Consider the following 20,740-nt stretch of genomic DNA (forward strand, 5'->3'; position numbering starts at 1 on the left):
TATTTTCACCAGGAAATAGTAACAATGGGAAAACACTCTACCTCACTGAGCATCCCTACAAAGCACCGAAGGGATACAGATAAGACAAAGAACCACGACTACTGCCCTCCAGGAGCTGACGTTCCTACTCGGCAAACCTCTCCACTGATCTTGACCAGAGAGTCTTATCAGATGGAAGGATGGTAAAGGAGGAAATCCAAGCTGCACTGAAGGAGCTGGTGAAAAACAAGGCGCCAAGAACTGACCGAATAGCCACTGAGATGTTTCAACAAACGGATGCAGTGCTGGAGGCACTCTCTTGTTTATGCCAAGAGCTCTGGAAGACAGCTTCCCCGCCAAGTGACTGGAAGAGGTCCACATTTGTGCCCAATCCAAAGTAAGGGGACCAAACAGAATGAGGAAATGATCAAATAATATCATTAATATCACATGCAAGTAAAATTTTGCTGAAGATAATTCCAAAACAGTTGCACTAGTATATTGACAGGGAACTGCCAAAATTCAAGATGAATTCAGAAAAGGATGTAGAATGAGGATTATCCTTGCTCATGTCAGGTGGATCTTGGCTGAGAGCAAAGAATACCAGAAAAACGTTTACCTGTGTCTTACTGACTATGCAGAAGTATTCTTCTGTGTGGATCATAACAAATGAGACAACACTGTGAAGAGTGAATGCCAGAACACTTAACTGTGCTCACATGGAAACCATACAGAGACCAAGACACAACTGTTGAAACAGAACGAGGCACTGCTCCACAGTTTAAAATCAGGAAACGTGTGCATCATGGCTGTGTCCTTTCACCATAATTTACTCAAGCTGTGTGCTGAGCAAATAATCCAAGGAAGTGGACTGTATGAAGAAGACCCTGGCCTCAGGATTGGAGGAAGACTCGTTAACAACCCGAGAAACGCAAATGACACAGCCCTGCTTGCTGAAGGTGCAAGTGATGAAGATCAAAGACTACAGCTTTCAGTACGGATTACACTTCAACATCAAGAACACAAAAATCTTCACCAATGAACCAAGAAGTAACATCATGATAAGTGGAGAAAAGACTGAAGTTGTCAAGGCTTTCATTTGACTGGGATCCACAATCAACACCCATGGAAGCAGCAGTCAAGAACTCAAATGACATACTGCCTGCATCGGGCAAATCTGCTGCAAAAGACCTCTTCAAAGTGTTAAGCAGCAAAGACTAAGGTGTGTCTGACCCAAGATGGAGTCAGATGTCGTGCACAAGCCCACCGTGGACTGTCCGTCCGCCCAGCACTGGTGCCTCCCCTAACTGAGGCGACACCGGCTCACAGCGCGCCCGTGTGGCTCAGAGCGGAACTGCACCCCGCAGGGCTGCCAGTGGCTCATGTTCCGAAGCAGACCTCCAGGCCTTTCTGCCGAGGCACCCCTGGCCGGACTTGAACCTCCACCCTTTCAGTCAGTGTCATCTAACTGAACCCAGGGATGCCTAACCTTCAATCCCCGTTACCTGACTCCGGAGTCCTTCCAGAGATAGCATGCACAAACATAACACGCAGATAAAATGACACAGTTTTGCTCTGTAAACGGCACAGTGAGCACCCAGAAATGAAACTTTCCCAGGATCGTAAAGGAACCCAACAGGAAATCTCGAACATCTAGGCTAACATCTAGGCTCTAACATCTAGACAGGCTTAGGAGGAGAGGCCAGGTTTCCCATAGTGACAGCAGACCTAAGAGACACTCCTCGTCTTTCCCAGACCTCTTTTCAGCCTGCATCCATTCTCGAAGCAACATCAAACAAAACCAAACTCACTGCCGTCAAGTCAGATCCGACTCACAGCGACCTCTCCTTGGGTTTCCGAGGCGGTATCACTATGGAAGTAGATCGCCCAACCCTCCTTCCGAGGAGTGGCTGGTGGGTTTGAACCGCTGGCCTTCCAGTCAGCAGGCAAATGCCTTAGGTACTATGCCACCAGAAGTCCTTCTTGAAGCAACAGCTTTTATAAATTCATGACTCACTGGATTAAAATAATGTTCCATCTCTGTATGGAAACAGAGTCCCTGGGCACTGCAAACAGCTCACACCCTCGGCTGCTGACCAGAAGTTGAGGGGGTTGAGCCCACCCAGAGGTTCCTCAGAAGAAAGGCCTGGTGATGTTTCCCCAAAACCAGCCCCTGAAAACCCCGTGGGGCCCAGTTCTGCTCTGACACACAGGGGTCGCCAGGTGGCAGGGTCGACTTGACAGCACCTGCTCTGGTTTTCACGGCTTGGTACGGAAACCTTTTACACTTCCAGACAAAGTTCACGGTCTAGTAATCCAGGCTCTAGCGAGAACGCTCACACTCGCCCCATCAATGCACTTCATGAAGGAGCCCTGGTAGCACAATGGTTATAGTGCTCAGCTGCCAACCAAAGGTTGTTGGTTCAAACCCACCGAGCAGCTCCCTGGGAAGAGACCTAGCAAACTGCTCCCACGAAGAGAACCCCGTGGGGCAGTCAGATAGGGCCGCAAGGGCCACTGGGAGTCAGAACTGCCTTGAGGGCAACTACTGTGGTGTCAGATGCCGCTGAGTCAGCTCCGACCCATAGCGACCCCGTGTACAACAGAACGAAACCCTGCCCGGTCCTGTGCCAGCCTCTCAATCCTTGCCACGCCTGAGCCCAGAGCTGCAGCCACTGTGCCAATCCATCTAGTTGAGGGCCTTCCCCTTCTTCGCTGACCTTCCACTTTACCAAGCATGACATCCTTCTCCAAGGAATGGTCCCTTCTGACAGCATGACCAAAGTACATGAGACAAAGTCTGGCCATTCTCGCTTCCAAGGAGCATTCTGGCTGCACTTCCAGGGCAGATTTATTACTTCTTCTGGCAGTCCATGGTACTTTCAGCATTTTTCGCCAGCACCGCAACTCATAAACAAACTCTTCTTCAGTCTTCCCTGTTCATTGTCCAGCTCTCACATGTATATGAGGCAACTGAAAATACCATGGCTTCTGTCAGGGACACCTTAGTCTTTAAGGAGACAGCTTTGCTCTTCAGCACTTGAAAGAGGTCTTTTGCAGCAGATTTGCCCAGTGCTATACGTCATCTGTTGTCTTGACTGCTGCTTCCAGTGGTGTTGACTGTGGAACCAAGTAACATGAAATCTTTAACAACTTCAATCTTTTCTCCATTTATTGTGATGCTGCTGATTCGTCCATTTGTGAGCATTTTTTTTCCTTATGTTGAGATGTAAACTGTTTTTTAAGCATCAAGAAAAAGAAAGCCCATGGTTTTAGTTACCAAAAAACAAAAAACCAAACTCACTGGCACCGAGTCAGATCCAACTTATAGCAACCCCTCCTTGGGTTTCCGAGGCGGTATCTCTACGGAAGTAGATTGCCCCATCTTCCTTCTGAGGAGTGGCTGGTGGGTTTGAAGCGCTAGCCTTCTGGTTAGCAGTCAAATGCCTTAGGCACTATGCCACCAGAGGTTCCAATAAACCCCTATTCGCCCCTCTATACACCTCATTATCAGGTAGACCTTGAACCTGTCTCCTCTAGACCTTGTCTCTCTGAACTGAGAAGTTTTTACAACTCACAGAATGAGAAACACATGGCTCGGGATAGCTCAGGGAAGGCAGCTGAGAGAGGTTATAATCCAGCCTCTGGCATTGTTTTTAAAAGCAGGTATGTGCCATCTTGCTCCAGCACTAGTAGCAAAGTTCAACAAGACAGAAAATAACAAATGCTGGCGAGGTTGTGGAGAGATTGGGACTCTCATACACTGCTGGTGGGACTGTAAAATGGTACAACCATTGTGGAAAGCAGTATGGCGATTCCTTCAAAAGTTGGAAATACAAATACCATTTGACCCAGCCATCCCATTACTAGGTATATACCCTAAAGAAGTGAGAGCCATAACAAGAACAGATATATGCACGCCGATGTTCATCGCAGCACTATTTACAATAGCCAAAACTTGGAAACAACCTAGATGTCCAACAACTGAGGAATGGATAACCAAACTTTGGTACATTCACACAATGGAATACTATGCAACGCTAAAGAATAATGTAGAATCTGCAGAACACCGCATAACGTGGATGAACTTGGAGGACATTATGCTGAGCGAAATAAGTCAGTCACAAAAGGACAAATATTGTATTAGTCCGTTATTGTGAAAGTTAAGGAAAGGTTTATATATTGGAGGACATTTTCTTTGTTGGTTACCAGGGGTGGGAGGGAAGGGGAGGGAATGCTGTTAGATAGATAGAGATAAATATTGATTTGGGTGAAGAGAAGGGCAATGTACCAAATGTGAGTGACCAATATGGCAGCATTGAGGATGAGAAAGACAGAGAGAGTTACATGGGCAGTACAAACAACAAATATGAACCCCTTTGCATATACAGTACTGAGTTGTACTCAGAAAGCAAACATGGGTATAGGGACGGATAGATGGGTGAACAAGCTAAACAATTATGTATGTCTAAATGGAGAGTGTATCCAAGATCATATATGGGGTTGGCAGACAATGGGCCTCTCAGGGTGCAGAAGAGTATGAAGGGATGGACACTGGGAGGAGGTAACTATGGGGAGGAAGTGGGAGGGGAGCTGCTGCATTGTAAATTTTGGTCAATGACATGAGACAAGGTATATGTGAACTGCTGTATGAAAAGTGAATTTACTCTGTAAATCTTCACCCAAATCCTAATAAAAAAAAAAAAAAGCAGGTATGTGACAGGCTTGCCAACACAGGGCATTTGCAATCACACACGTGGTAACTAAACCCCTGTTTAGCAAGGGAAGCAATCACTAGGATGCCTTGGTGGCTGGCCTAGTTCCTCACTCCCAACTCGGGGCTCCATTCACGCTGCATCCTGGGCAAGAACTTGGGCTCTAGAGCAGACAGGCCTGGGCTACCCTGGTTCTGTTGCTAACTAGCTCGTGAAACCTTGGCCAGTGGTTTCAATCATGAAGCCTCAGTTTCCTTTGTCAAATGGGAAGGACAACAACGTCACCCTCACTGGGTCGGTCCCACTTCCACTGCCACCGGGTCAATTCCCACTTACAGCAACCCCCACTGGACTTCCAGGTGGTAAATCTTTATAGAAGTAGATTGCCCCATCTTCCTTCCACGGAGCAGCTGGTGGATTTGAACTGCCAACCTTCAGGTCAACAGTCAAATGCCTTAAGCACTGGTCAGTAGGAGGGTCAAATGGTGTAATTTTTGTAAAGCACTGAGCACAATGCCTTTCAGAAGGACCAACTACCATCTCATTTGTGGGGCCCAGAGCAAAGTGAAAACAGCCCCAAGGTTGTTAAGAATTTCAAGATGGCAGCTACAGAGCATTAACCCAAGTGTGGGGCTCTTCCGAGCATGGGGAGGGGGCAGACTGAGGCCCGCCCTTCCTTCAGACAATAAACACTCCACAGATACTATCCCTTATCACTGTCCTAATGTACAAGCCCACCTCACCCTGCCACAGGCTCTTCTCTCCCCTACAAGGCCTAATCCACCCAAGCTGGAAAGTGTCACTTCTATCCCCAAAACAGGCAACGTTGCAGAAGCAACCTGCATTTACAAGAAGAGATCTGACCATGTGAGACCAGATCAGACCAGCTGCGGTCGAGCTATTCCACTCACAGCAGCCCCACGTCAGGGGAACCGTCCCCACAGGGTCTGCAAGGATGGATCTTTCAGGATATCGTCAGGCCTTGCTTCCAGGGTGGCTCTGGGTGACCTCCAATCTCCAACCTTTTGGTTCGAGGGTGTTAACTGCATCCCAACGTGATGCTATCACATACCACAGGCTCATGCCAGACGCACCTTAGGGTCTGCGCACTGGCTTCTCACCTCCTGAGCCAACACCCTCCATCAAGTCTCCACTAAGATCCGGATCCCACAGAGGACTGATCCTGATTCAATACCAGCCCCCCGTCCTCCCTGCATTCTCTGTCCCTCTGTCCTGCCTTTCCTCATAACACTTCCACTGCTGAATGCACTGTCCCATTTACTTCCTTAACACGTCGTCTTAGCTGTCTAGTGCTGCTTTAACAGAAACACCACAAGCGGATGGCTTTACAGACTAGGAGACCAGGAGGCTGGCTCAGGACACCAGTTCTCCGGGAATACTCGGTCCCTGCTGGCTCTGGGGAAGGTCCCTGTTCCCGGGTGAGCTTCCCGTGCCATGGCATCTCTCTTCCCCCATCTCTGCTTTTTTGCAGTTCACTTGATCTGCTCTCTTCCATATCTCAAAAGAGCTTGACTTAAAACACGATACACCCATCCCGCCTCATTAACATATCAAGGACAACCCCACTCTCAAATGGGATTGTTACCGCAGACACAGCATTTCCAAGGCATATTTTGTGGAGACACCATTTGATCCATAACGTGCGTCTATTATTCACTCTTTATCCTCCTTTACACACACACTCACACCACACACACCAGAACACACAAAGATCAGGGATCTGTGTCCGCTTTTGTTCATCGACGTACCCCAAGTGCGGAGAAAAGTCCTTGCTCATCAGGGATATTACTGAAAGAAAAAGGAAGGACTGAACATTCGGGTAATCGGCCTGTCCTTTTCAACTTTTCAACACGGGATTCAGCCGGAAGGCAGGTCTCCATGGTGCAGAGGGACACAGTGATGACCAGCTCCCAACAGAGTTCCCAGAGCAGATGCACATGTTTAGTCTGTCTTCAAATCTCTGCCAAACCCCCTTCAGTTTGGAAGGAAGATAATGCAATCGTCTGTGCACTAAATCCAGCACCTCTTGCAACACCAATGGGTGTGCGCAGTCTGCTGCAGTGGCTTCAGCAACACACTGAGTGGCATTTTACACGAGCAAGCTGTGTGGAGAGGAGGCGTGTCCCCAAGTGGAGGGCATGAAAGTTGCTTTTGATTTTTTAGAGAATTGGAAGAAAAATCATCTCACATCACTGCTTCATCACAGTAACCCAGAAGCGCTGGCCCTTCACATCAAAAGGGCCGAAGGTCCTCATCCTTGAAACCTTCGTGCGTAAAGATGTTGGCTCGAGCCCTGTCCACACGGCTGTGCCTGGAGCCCCAGAGTCTCAGGGAGTAGCTCCGGGGCCTGCCTGCACCAGCCCAGACGTAAGCCACGGGCCCAGGAAGGGGATGGGAACTCGGGGCGGGATGCACCCACCAGCCCGAAAGCTGGGCATGGCAACCGGTACATGGAGCAGCTGTGCAGGCAAAGAATGGCATTTGCGAATAAAAGAGAAGAGGTGCTCTCCATGAGCGGTTACAATGTGGCTCACGTCAGGAGAAACACCTGGAGCGTCCATTCCTCAGATGCAGCTGGTCCTCAACCCAAGGGCAGCCACACGAGCTCCTCCCTGGGACCTCACCACACCCCTGGCTCCTGCCTGGGACCACGCTGCACACCTGGCTCCTCACTGGGACCATGCTGCTGCACACCTGGCTCTGGTCCCACCTCGCCGCACATCTGGCTCTCATGTCACTGCAGTGCACACCTGGTTCTTGCCCACCGTGCAGCACACCTAGCTCCTGCCCCACATCACCTGGCTCTGCCCCTTCCTCGCTGCACACCTCGCTCCTGTGTGCAACAATGCTGCACACCTGGATCTGGCCGTGGTCCTGCATGAATCACCACACCCTCTCAGGCCCGCACCGTCATTTCTCAAACAAGCCTGTTTGCAGCCACCACAAAGGCCAGGGGGAAATCAGCGGGGCAGACATCCCTCATCCCTTTTCCCAAAATAAGGTCGGCAAGAGGCAAAGGCCAGAGAGGCAGTGCCTGCAGGCCATTCTGCAAAAGTTTCAAATATCCTGGCACCGGCCCCACTAACAGAGCTGTAACGGGAAGGCAGGCAAGCCTGTCTCTCGTGACCAACTCTGCATTTACAGGAAAGAAGGTAACCGGCACACACCAGGCCACACACACACACACCCCGGTGCTGGTACTACAACAGAGAAGGAGCTCTGGTGGTGTAGTGGTTAATGCATTCAGCTGCTAACTAAAAGGTCAATGGTTCAAGCCTTGTCCTCCCCTTTTTAATTTCTAATTAAAGCTGCTCAGTGGGAGAAAGATGAAGCAGGCTGCTTCCCTGATTTACAGCCTTGGAACCTCATGGGACAGTTATATGATGAGCTCACTACGGGTCAGAATCAAGTCGATGGCAGCGGGTTTTTTGCTTTTTATAGTAGAAAGGCTGAATGTCATTTTATTCCTATGTGTGTTTAATGTTGGCCTATTGCATATTTCATAGGAAGGAAGTTGTGCATGAACTGCGACAGCTCTGGCACCAGAGGGGTCCTGGAGGCAGATGTCTGAACAAGGAAGGGGTGAGCTGTCCGTCTCCCACGCACTTCTGAAACACACGACAGCCTCCATTTTCCACTTCTCTACCGTCCGCCTGGCAGAGGGAGGAAGCCGTCTTCTGGCCCGAACTGTTAATAAAGCCAAAGAAAGCAGCTTTCCTCCTCAGCTGAGGCCTTCTCAAAACACACCTACACAGAGGGGGACTTTGAAGAGCGGGAGGAAACAGGAATAGCGGTGAGGTGGCGCCCAAGGGCCTTCCTTCTTCTGTTTCCCAGACACAGACACAAGGAGGGCAGTGAGAGCATCCTCCAAACGGCCTCCCTCTCTCCGGTGGTTTTCCGTGTGAACTGCAGGTGAATGCATTACAGTGGGCTGAAGGCGACAGGGCTGATCTCTAACAGGGGCTCCCTGGGGCAGAGGTACAAGGGGCGGCTCCTCATCGCTGGGCCCTCAATTTCCTCAGGCAAGAAGCCCTTCTCAAAACCCACTGCGCATCTGTATTTTTGTTAGTGTGCAGCGAAACAGCAGGAGCCCTGGTGGCACAGTGGTTAAAGTGTTCGCTTGCCAACCTTAAGATCAGCGGTTCGAATTCCCTGGAGTAAGATGAAGCAGTCGGCTTCCTTCAAGATTTACAGTCTTGGAAAGCCTATGGGGGTGTTCCGCTTAGTCTTACAGCGTGGCTACGAGTCAGAACCAACTCGAACCGCAACAAGTGGTAAAAACATAACGTTGTTGTTGTTTACAAAAAACAAAACACCCGCCCCTCCCCGCTTTACAGTCTTGTCAGCAAAGAAATGCTACTACGGATGTGGAAAAGGCTCGAAAAGACAACGGAAATTTCTGGGGACACGCACAGGGTGCCTGCCATCACGAAAAGCCCCAAAGGGCCGGCGGCGCACCTGTCCCGGTCCAGCCCCCGCACCTGGGCATGCCCCCGGGCCCTCTGTCCAGATGCCAGTCCCTAGCTGTCCCCGCAGGCAAGCTCCCGGTGCTCACCGTGGGGTACAGGAGTGCGTCGCCGTCCCCGGGCTCCGACAGCTCGCTCAGCTTGCGGTCCCACTGCAGGGCGCCCTGCTCCCCGCTCTCCAGCACCTCCATGCCGGCCCGGCGCGTGGGAGCGCGCGGACGTGGGTGCGGGCGCGCGCGGGTGGCTCGTGCACGCGGAGGACCGATCGCTCCTCCGCGCTGGAGACCCCAGGCCCGGCCGGGTCCTCGGAGGCAAAGCGTCCCCGGGAGTCGGGCTTTGCAGAGCGGACCGACGGCTACGGGGGTCACAGCAGGGCGTGCATCCAAACCGAGCACGGGAGACACGCGCTCATCCCGGGACACGCTCCCACGACTAGCCTACTCCCAACTCAAACTTTGAGACACCCTACAGCTCCTCGGATCTGCTCCCGGACTCAGTTGCCGACCCCGCCTCCATCCAGGCCAGCGGCCAATCGGAGGCCCGCCTCACCCAACTAGCCCAATCAGAAGTCTCTCTGTCCACTCTGTCCCGCCCACATGCGCGGGGGCCGCGGGAATTCTCCGCCCCAGCTGTGGAATGTGGGCGGGGTGATCCTTTGACGTCACCGGGGAACTCCTCCTTCCGGAGCGCGGCCCTGGCCGGCCCACTGGGGCAGCGAACCAATAGTATGTTTGGGTTTGGGAGTGATTGACTGGGGACATTGCCACTAAGGAAGAGGAGCCTGAGACCGGAAGCCAATAAGATAGCGACAAGACTACATTTACTAAAAGAGGGCGGGCGCGCTCGGTCCACTTGCTGAGACGCCACAGAAGTTAGGTTCTGAAGGCGGGGCTGTTGCTCTGCGTCAGAGCGGCGCTCTGTCGGAAATGCGAAATGGCATCACACAGCTCTGGTGCTGTTGAGTCTTTAAATAAAACACAACCCACTGCTGTCGAGTCGGATCCGACTCATAGCGACCCCTCCTTGGGTTTCCGAGTATCTCTGCGGAAGTAGGTTGCCCAGTCTTCCTTCTGAGGAGTGGCTGGTGGGTTTGAACCGCCAGCCTTCTGGTTAGCGGTCAGATGCCTTAGGCACTAAATGGACCCACGTTGTTGTCGTCAGGTATATATATGTATATCTATATATATGTATGGGAACTCTGGTAGCATAGTACCTAAGGCACCTGTCTGCTGGCGGTTCAAACCCACCAGCCACTCCTCAAAAGAAAGGTTGGGCAATCTACTTCCATAGTGATACTGCCTGGGAAACCCAAGAAGGGGTCGCTGTGAGCCGGAAACGACTGGATGGCAGGGAAGTGGGTTTTTTGTTTGTTTGTTTTAATGTAATGTATTATCACATTCCCCATTGCTTATGACTGGGAAGAGGTTTGGGCAATCTACTTCCCTAGTGATACCGCCTCCAAAACCCAAGGAGGGGTTGCTATGAGTGGGGTCCCCACATAACAAGAACAACAAATAGTTCATGAATTTGGAGACTTTTGAGGAGTGAATGTTATGCACATGTTCCCCTTGCCTACGAATTGGAGCTTCTCAGGATTTTTTCATGAACACATGCTGTACACATATATGATATGTGTAACATATTATAGCACATCCTCCATTGCCCGGGAATTTTGATTAGCACCCAACTAGACAACTGTCACTGTTTCTTCTCCACGGTTCACCCTTCTCTTAGGCTCTGATCCTGACACTGTTTTGTGGGCCTCACTTACTGTATTTTTTCTCCCAGCCGCCCAGCAGACATCATTCATGACGGCCTGACCTGTGTTTTTCCAGGTGCTGAGCACAGAGTGGTGATCAGTGGTCCATCCTGACCAGCCACTGCGTGGAAGCAAGACTGGACAATCCACTTCCATAAAGATTTACTACCTAGGAAACACAACAGGGTCACTGTGAGTTGGAATCGACTCCATGGCAGTGGGTTTTGTTTGGTTTACCTCATTGGAGGACTCAGACAATACTCAGATGAGGAAGTAAAAGCAGAATTATATTCCGAAAGGGGTAACTGCTATAAAGGCAAATAAAAGCAGGGAAAAGGGGGACACTACTTTAGAAAGTTGATCAAGGAAGTTCCCTCTGGGCAGGGGCGTTTGAAAAGGTGAAAGGACGAGATATGAGGGGAAGGTGGCATTCTGCTGATTGACAGGGAAGCAGTGAGCTAGGGTAGAGGGTGCCTGTGAGATTGGCCCGGATCAGAACACGAGGCCGGAGGACATCAGGGAATGCTGTTGCCTTGGAGCCAGGTCTGACTAACGGACCCCAAGGTGTATCAGAGTAGAGCTGTGCTCCATAGGTGTTTCAGTGGCCACTTTTTCAGGATTAGATTGCCGGGCCCTTCTTCCGAGTCACATTTGGGGGACTTGAACCTCACAACCTGAGCCCTTCACTGTTTGCACCTTGACGAGACTCCTAGTTGGGGAAGAGTAGGCCCATTCTACAGTATTTACAGCCAAGATTCTGATTTTCCTTCCTTGAAAACATGTTTTTCCCATTTAAAATACTTGCCAGTTGGCTCCAGAAGTTTCTTAGGATGGCACATACATAGTTTGGTGTTGTGTGGCCCCTTCATGCATATTTTTGGTGACAGAGACAGTCAAATGTCATAGAACTCTGTTGTCTGTAAGCTGCGGTTCATTGTGCAAACCATTCCATCTGTCTTGTCCTATCACCTGGGATCTTATTTTAATGCATTTAAGTAGAAATGGAGAAAAGATTGAAGTTGTCAAGGATTTCATTTTATTTGGATCCACAATCAATGTCCATGGAGGTAGCAGTCAAGAAATCAAATGATGTATTGCACTGTGCAAATTCACTATAAAGCCCTCTTTAAAGTGTTAAAGAGCAGAGATAGCACAATGAGGACTAAGGTGCACCTGACCAGGCCATGGTATTTTCAATCGCCTCATAGGCATGTGAAACTTGGGCAATGAATAAGGAAGACCAAAGAAGAATTGATGCTTTTGAATTACTGTTTTTGTGAAGAATATTAGATACACGATGAACTGCTGCTCTAATAATTTCCTTTGGAAGGATCCCCACAAAGCTGGTCCTTATGAGGCAGAAGTTAAAGATGTCCCAACTGTCCAACTTTTCAAACTGCTGTACTGCTCCATCATCTCTAACATCAACTCCTCCTCCTCCTCCCCTCAGTTTGCCCCCTCCTATTTTAGGGTTCTGTAATTACTGTAACATCTCACAGAACTCACGAACCACCGAGGAAATGGCTCACATGGTTGTGGAGGGTGGCAAGTCCCAAATCTGTGGGCCAAGCATCAGTCTGGAGGACTCTCCTCATTCACGTGGTTGCAGGGGCTGATGAACTCAAATTGTTGGGTAAGACGACAGGCTGCTGGCTCACAAGGCTGCAGAAGCTGGTGAATCAGGCCAGACAACAGGTTGCTGTCTCAAGTTCCAGGGGCCGGAGGTCAGATGATGATGACCCTGAGACACCATCCAGAGCAAGAGAGAACTTTGGCAGCACGTTCATATGTACTGGATACAGACCATACCCTTAAGTCAATTAAGGCAGGTGACTTGAGTGTAAGGTGGTGACTCGAGATATCCCACCCTTCACCCAAATCACAATTAAAAAAAAAAAAAAAGATACCTCCCACCCTAATCCTGCCTTATTAACATAATGGACAACTCATTCCAAAATGGGACTGTAAGCACAGGCACGGAGGCTGGATTTACAATATATCCCAAAATGGAGGACCATGACTGGAAGGGCCATGTCCAGTAACTCACTGTACCACAGGTGCAGAAGAAGGAACCCATCTGTCCTGGAAGAAGTACAGCCAGATGCTCCTGAGAAGTGAGAAGGGAGAGACTGCGTCTCACATTCTTAGTACTTATTATCAGGAGGACCAGTCCCTGGAGACGGACATCATGCTTGGTAAATGGAGGGGCAGCACAAAGGAGGAGACCCCTCAATGAAGTGGACTGACATGGTGGCTGCAGCAGTGAGCTCACGTGCGGAAACAGCTGTGAAATGGAACAGGACTAGCAGCATTTTATTCTTTTGCACAGAGGGTCACTCTCACTGTGCTTTGGAACCAACTCAACACCACCTGACAACATAAACTTCCTTGCACAATGGTCTTCTCTTTTTCTCTTAAGTCCTTGGTTTTTATTTTCCAACATGCCAGCTCCTTCACTACATCCTTTTCATAGATCGCTCTTGAATTTTTAAAGACTTTTCCTATTTTTCAAAGCATAACATTCAACGTGTACCAGTGAGGTAGAAACATGGACACCCTCTTTAATCCTGGAACACAAACACGTCCCTGTCAAACATTTTCTCCTTGCCTACGTCTGCCCCTGCTTAGCTCCATGTGGCAGGCAGCCCCTAATGTGGCCTGAGGATAGTCATGCCGCTGTGTCATCCTCTCCCGTTGAGTATGGGCTGACCTAGAACTTCCTTTGACAAATAAACCAAACCAGTCTTTGCTGTGAAATTAATTCTGACTCATAGCGACCCTACAGCCTAGAGTAGAGCTGCCTACAGCATTTCCAAGGCTGTGATCTGACGAACAGAATCTGACAGAAGCTAAGGGATGTCATTTCTGAGATTCAAAAAAAGAAAAAAATGAGCTTATTGCTGTCGAGTCAACACTAACTGATAGTGGTGCCATGTGACAGGACAGGACTGCCTCCACAGGGCTCCTAGGCTATAATCCGTACAGGAGCAGGTCACCAGGTCTTTCCCCATGGAGCAGCTGATGGGTTCAAACTCTTAACTTTGCAGTTAGCAGCTGGGCGCTTAACCACCATGCCACCAGGGCTCTGAGATTAGCTTACGAAAAGATTCTGGCTTCCAGTGTGCTCACTCTCTCTTCCTCTCTTGGCCCTCTCTTGCTCACTGTGACAGAAGCTGGCTGCCATGTTGCAAGCTGCCCAGTGGAGAGGCCCACATGTCAAGGAACCAAACTCACTCACTGCCATCGAGTCAGATCCAACTCATAGCGACCCCTCCTTGGGTTTCTGAGGCAGTAGCACAATGGAAGTAGATTGCCCAACCTTCCTTCCGAGGAGTGGCTAATGGGTTGGAACCGCCAGCCTTCTGGTTAGCAGTCAAATGCCTTAGGCACAGCGCCACCAGAGATCCAAAGGAACCAAAGGCATCCTCCAACCAGCAGCCAGAGAGGGTCTGAGACCCTCAGTCCAAAAGCCCATGAGCAACTGAATCCTGCTAATGACCATGTGCGTGAACTCAGAAGTGGATTCTCCTCCGGTGCAGCCTCCAAATGAGGCCACAGCCCAGTGGACACCTTGACCCAGCAAAGCTGCCCCTGGATTCCTCCTACAGAAACTATGAGAGAGTAAATGTTGTTTTAAGCCACTAGTTCTTCCTACACAAGATAATGAATATGATTTCCACCCTAAATGTCCCAATCTGATTCATCTGTATTCTCATAATATAACGCCACAGACACTCATCATAATAATGCCAGAAACACTCATGGTGGAACTTTTTTCAGCCTCTCTTGTTTGGTATGTCCTTCTCCTGGTGCTCTGGTGGTTTTTTTTTTTTGTTGTTGTTGTTGTTGTGGTTGTTTTCTAAATCCCTGAGTGGTTCCACCAGTTTGCACTTGACTGCTGACGTAAAGGTAGGTGGTTGAAACCCATTCCGTGGTACTGCAGAAGAAAAGTTCTGATGATCTGCTTCTGTTAAGATTGTTGTTGTGTGCTGTTGATTCCAACTCACAGTGACCCTACAGGGCAAAGTAGAACTACCCCATAGGATTTCCTAAGCTGTAATCCACAGCTTCCTCCCACAGAGCGGCTGGTGGATTCAAACCTGTAACCTTTTGGTTAGCAGCCAAGTGCTTAACCATTACCACAGGGCTCCTTCTGCTAAGATTACAGCCAACAAAAACCCCATGGAGCAGGTCTCCGTAACATATCGTGGTGCAGAGAAGTGCTTAATATGGAGCTCTGGTAGCATAGTGGCTAAAGCATTTGACTGCTAACCAGAAGGCTGGCGGTTCAAACCCACCAGCCACTCCTCAGAAGGAAGGTTGGGCAATCCTACTTCCGTAGTGATACTGCCTCGGAAACCCAAGGAGGGGTCGCTATGAGTTGGGGCCGACTCGACGGCACATAACAACAACAACAACAACAGCCTTAGTCCTCCATTTTGTGATGTGCTGTAAATCCTAGCCTCGGTGCCTGTTTAGGGTGGGATGTCTTGAGTCCTGCCCTTAGTTGTCTTGAGGGTCTATGTGTGAAAGTTTCCTCTTTTGCTTGGGATCTTATCATCATCTCACCCCTGCACTTGAGACAGCAACCCATTGTCTGACCTGCCAATTTGGGCTCACCACGCCTGCACCCACATGACCACCACACCTGACCCATGGATTTGGGACTTGCCAGCCTCCCAGCCTCCACCACCATTTCCCTGGCAGTTTGTGAGTTCTGTGAGATGTGACCTTGAAATACGGAACCCCAAGGAAGGAGAGAGCTGAGGGGAGGAGGAGGAGCTGATGTCAGAGATGATGGAGTGGCACAGCAGTTTGGAAAAGGTGGACATTTGGGACATCTTTAACCTCCACCTCACAGGGACAAGCCTTGTGCTGATATTTCTAAAAGAAATTATTCCTGCACACGTGGGGTTGCCGTGTGTCAGAACCAGCTCAACAGCAACTAACAGCAACAAAGTGGTGGCTTCATCAAAGAATCAGAGTATTATATTTGGGTCAGTAAATGATCAAGAAAGGATGTACTTGCATTGTGAACTCATGAGTAATGTTGGTTGTCACCTGGTAGCACCTTTTACATGATGGCTTCCTCTCTTGCCTGCCTTCCCTTTGCATAATCCTCACCATTCTAAGAGGGAACTCTTTATGAGCCAGCTGCAGTCCAACTACACACACATCCTCTGGCCCACAACTTCTCTTGGGAGGACCAAGTCTACAAGGCATGGGTCACGTGTTGGTGTCAAGATATGGCTCTTAGTCACAAAGAAAGAAGGAATCAAGAATAGGAAGAGGATATGGAATGTGTGACTAATCACCTCCATGAACAACTTCCTCAAACTTTGCTATGAGATCAGAAGAACTGGATGGTGCCTGGCTACCATTACTGAACATTTTAATCAAAAATCCATAGAAGACTCTTGATCAAAAGGGGGGAAATGTAAAACAAACTTTCAAATTCTCATGAACTCTCGACTTTCTAAAGCATTGCTGGGTGAACCCCTGAAACTGCTGCCCTGAGATAATCTTTAAATTTTAAACCAAAAATATCCCCTGAAGTCATCTTAAAGCCAAACAATACTTTAGCTTAACTAGTAAAAGCCATCTGCCTTGAGCATTATGCTTTTTTAAGAGCTATCAAAAAAACCAAATACCTTGAGGTAATAAGTCACTGGGCTTAGGGGCTTAAGACCACAGTCTCAGGGGACAGCTAACTCAATTGGCATAAGATAGTTCACAAAGACAGTGCTTTGCATCCTACTACGGTGAGTAGTGGCTGGGGTCTTAAAATCTAGTAGAATAGAATGGCCATCTAAGACCAGTAGGTCTCTTTCCATCCAAAGCAAAGAGGAATGAAGAAAATCAGAGAAGCATGGAAGCAAATAGTCCAGAGGACTAATGGATCACACAAACCTCAGTCTCCTTGATGCTGAGACCAGAAGAACTAGATGATGCCCACTGAGCATTTCTGACCGCTCTGAAAGGGATCGCAGGAGAAGGTCCTGGATAGAGTGGGAGAAGAGTGTGAACAAAACTCAACAAAACAAAACAAAAACACCAGGGTTGCTGGTCTGATAGAGGCTAGTGGACCCCCTGAGACTATGGCCCTTAGTCACCCTTCAAGCCTGGGACTGAACTCACACCCCACCCCACCTCCCCGTGGCTCAACTTTCAGACAAACAGTAGACAGGCCTATTAGGTCAACATAGGAGCTCTGGTGGTGTACTGCTTAAGGCATTTGGCTGCTAACCCAAAGATTGGTGGTTCAAACCCATCATCTGTTCTGTGGAAGAAAGATGAGGCAGTCTGCTTCCAAAAACACTTATAACCTTGGACCACCCCCTGGGGGGGGGGTGGCTATGAGTCAGATCTGGCTCGAGGGCAGTGTTGTTTTTTTTTTTTTTTTCTTTTTAAATAAGGTTGACAATAACAGCAGGGAGGTAGGCACTCCTTAGAACAATCAACCACGCAAGATCAAAGGGGCAGCATTTGCCCAAAGCTCAGAAGGCAGGAAGGAAATGGAAAGGAGGAAAGGAAACCGGAAACACAGGGAGGAGGTGGGCAGGGTGCTGTTACATCCTGGAGACTGCAGTCAAAGTCATGAAACAAACGGTCTGAATTGGTGAATGGAAAACCAAACGGATCCGTAACCATTCACTCAAATCACAATAAAAAGTTAAAGGAGAACTGCTTATATGGGATCAGACTTGGTAACGTGAAAGATTGGCTAGGAAGCTCGGGGGCAGTGAGTCCATCACGTTCACGGGAGGAAAACAAGCTGGAAAAGGAGCTAACAACGGCTGCACAAGTGGAGGGGTGCCGTCAGCGTCAATGACGTGCACACGCAGAGCGTGGCGAATCGGTGCCTGCTCTTCATGCACGTTTTCAGCAGAAAGAGAGAGACGCTCCTGTGAGGCGTTTGCTTCTGACTTTGCCCACCATTTTCCTGTTGGTTTAGGCAGATTCGTCACTTCTGCAACATGGGCAGCAGGCTTTCACTGAACTTTGCCTCCAACTCATGGGCTCTCTGCACTGAGAGATTTCAGTGAAGGACCAAGAACCAAGATGATGATGCCTCTCTGACCATCACCAACTTCACTTTCCTGGCTACTGTGACAGCCATATCCAGGCTAAGCCTTGAGGTCAAAGTTCATCTCCAAATCCACACTCAGCAATTCCACAGAGACTGGATCTCGTCCAGTTTCCACTGTTGAGTTCCCCATCGTCATACCCATGCTGGACATGACGATTTTCCTCCCCGAAACCCAGGACAAACCCGTCCTGGAGGAAGTGCAGCTGGAATGCCCCTGGAGCGAGAGTGGCCAGACTTCATCTCACCTACTTTTGTCATGTTGTGGGAAGGGACCAGTCCCTGGAGGAGGATATGTGTGTGGTAACGTGGAGGGTTACTGAAAAAGGGGAAGGCCCTCATCTGGATGGACTGACACAGTGGCTGCAACGATGAGCTCGGGAATAGCAGGATTGTGAGGCTGGCACAGGACCGGGCAGTGTTTCTCTCTATTGTGCACGGGGTCACTACTATGTGTTGGAGCCGGCTTCACGGCACCTAACAACAAGCCCTGGTGTGGGAAAAAGTATGGGAGCCAAGTCCCTATTTCTTTCTTTGAGTTTGTTGTGTGTTGTTTTTCCTTAGAGAGCATTAGCTAGAAAGGACAGACAAGAGTGTGTCTGAAATTCATCAGATACTTAATATCCTTATGGATAAACTGGAGTCCCAGTGGCACAGTGGTAAGTGCTCTGCTACTAACCAAAAGATTAGCAGTTCAAACCCACTAGCCTCCCTGTGGGAGGACGACATGGCACTCTACTTCCATGAAACATTTACAGCCTTGGAAACCCAATGGGGCAGTTCTACTCTGTCCGAAAGCGTTGCTATGAGTGGGAACTACCTTGATGGCATCCAACACCAGCAACGAGAGTAGATGAAGAAATCATGGGACACGAAAAGGGAAAACTCAAAGAGGCCATCCACTTCTCAAAAGGATGCACACGTGCCGTCCAAGTCAAGACAGAAGCAGCTGAGGAATGGGCCATGTCAACTTGGAAGGCGGCTTCTAGTATCGTGATGTGGAACTGTCCAACACCTAGTTCTGGGTAAAATTTGTCTTAATTAGGACGAAGCATGTGGAGTGAGTTTGTAAACAGATCAGCATCTGTGTGATTGGAATGACAGCACATATTATCAAGCAAAAAAATCGGAAAAAAAAAATACTTTGTTGGATCATGGATCTGCTTTTGGTTTTGGGAAAATATGACTTCCAACCACACAGATGCCATTTATCTGTCAACAGACCTGAGGACAGCTGTTGCTGCTTCTTAAGGGATGCCAGGAAAGCTGGAAAAAGAAAAAGACAATTTTCCCAAAACCAAAATCAGATTCAAGTTGCAATAACAAGTTTTTTTTCTGATTTTCTTTCCTGATATCATGCTATTATTTTGCCTGAGACCAGTGTAGGACCCTCAGTGTTGGGCTATTGATCCCACTGTGTCGCCACAGCAGTGGTGGAGGCCAGAGATCATTTTCAAGAAGGAAGATACAGGCCAGAAACTAAACCTTGGACCTGGAAAAGCGCAGTCTAGGGACAGACAGAATTTTGGGCATTATACCACACTGCCCCCATGTGGCTATAGAAGAACAATACAGTCAGCAAACCTGAAGTGAGATTGGAAGAACTGGGCAGTTATTAAATAAACCCAATCCTGGTGTGGTGCCTAAGGCAAGTGACTGGTAACCAGAAGGTAACCACCAGCCTTCCGGTTACCAGTCAAATGCCTTAGCCACTCCTTGGAAGGAGACTGGGCAATCTACTTCTGCAGAGATACCTGTGCTATGAGTTGAATTGACTCAATGGCAGTGAGTCACATCAGGACCAGAGCATTTCCAGTGGCCTAAAGGGTGCCCCTCCACTGCTTTCCGATCGACATTCACCACAGGTGGCCGCCTTTCCCACTTCTGTGGGTTGGCTTTGCCCACTCTTGATCATGAAGTAACTGGAATTTCTCTTCTGTGGCTTAAGGTTGAGATTTGACCACGCTGCAGCTCTCTCTGCATCTTAAACTGTCCTTTATAACAATGTTCAAGCCCCCAGGCAGGAAGCAGAAAGCCAGGGATTGCTGGCCGGATCCAGATAAGGGGAGAGAGAGCCCCCAGGCAGGAAGCAGGAAGCCAGGGCCGACAGCCAGGTCCAGGTAAGGGGGAAGGCCAGGAAGTGAGCGGATCAGTTTGGAACAACTAAGGGAAACAAGCTTATCTGTCAGTTTGTCCTACTGCAGTAGCTTGTGTGTTGCTGTGTGGCTGGAGGCTGTGCCACTGGTATTTCAAACACCAGGAGGGTCATCCATGGTGGATGGGTTTGAGCAGAGCTTCCAGACTGAGAAAGACTTGAAAGAAGGAAGAAGCCATCCACTTCTCAAAGAATTAGTCAGTGAAAACCTTATGAATAGCAGTGAAACACTGCCTGGTATACTACTAGACAACTTTATGAATAGCCCTGAAACACTGTCCTATACAATGCCAGAAGATGAGCCCCTCAGGTCGCAAGGCACTCAAAATAACACTGGGAAGATCTACCTCCTCAGAGTAGAGTCAACCTTAATGATGTGGATGGAGTAAAGCTTTCGGGACCTCCATTTGCTGACGTGTCATGCTCAAAATGAGAAGAAATAGCTGCAAACATCCATTAATAATCAGAATATGGAATGTACTAAGTATGAATCTAGGAAAATTGGAAGTTGTCAAAAATGAAATAGAATGCATAAAGATTGATATCCTAGGTATTAGT

At 48.9% G+C, this 20,740-nt stretch overlaps 1 protein-coding gene across 1 annotated transcript in view; it reads right to left on the bottom strand.

The window, feature by feature from the left end:
* The window catches only part of CREB3L2 (cAMP responsive element binding protein 3 like 2), a 108,790-nt gene extending 99,418 nt beyond the window's left edge, over positions 1–9,372 (bottom strand). Inside the window, exon 1 of the mRNA XM_007953795.1 lies at positions 9,271–9,372. Within this exon, the coding sequence (XP_007951986.1) occupies positions 9,271–9,372 (102 nt within the window). The remainder of the gene's footprint in view (positions 1–9,270) is intronic.
* Between the last annotated feature and the right edge of the window lie 11,368 nt (positions 9,373–20,740).

Source organism: Orycteropus afer, unplaced genomic scaffold, assembly GCF_000298275.1.
Source record: "Orycteropus afer afer isolate SDZICR_OR568_19922 unplaced genomic scaffold, OryAfe1.0 scaffold00413, whole genome shotgun sequence".
NCBI classification, from domain to species: Eukaryota; Metazoa; Chordata; class Mammalia; order Tubulidentata; family Orycteropodidae; genus Orycteropus; species Orycteropus afer.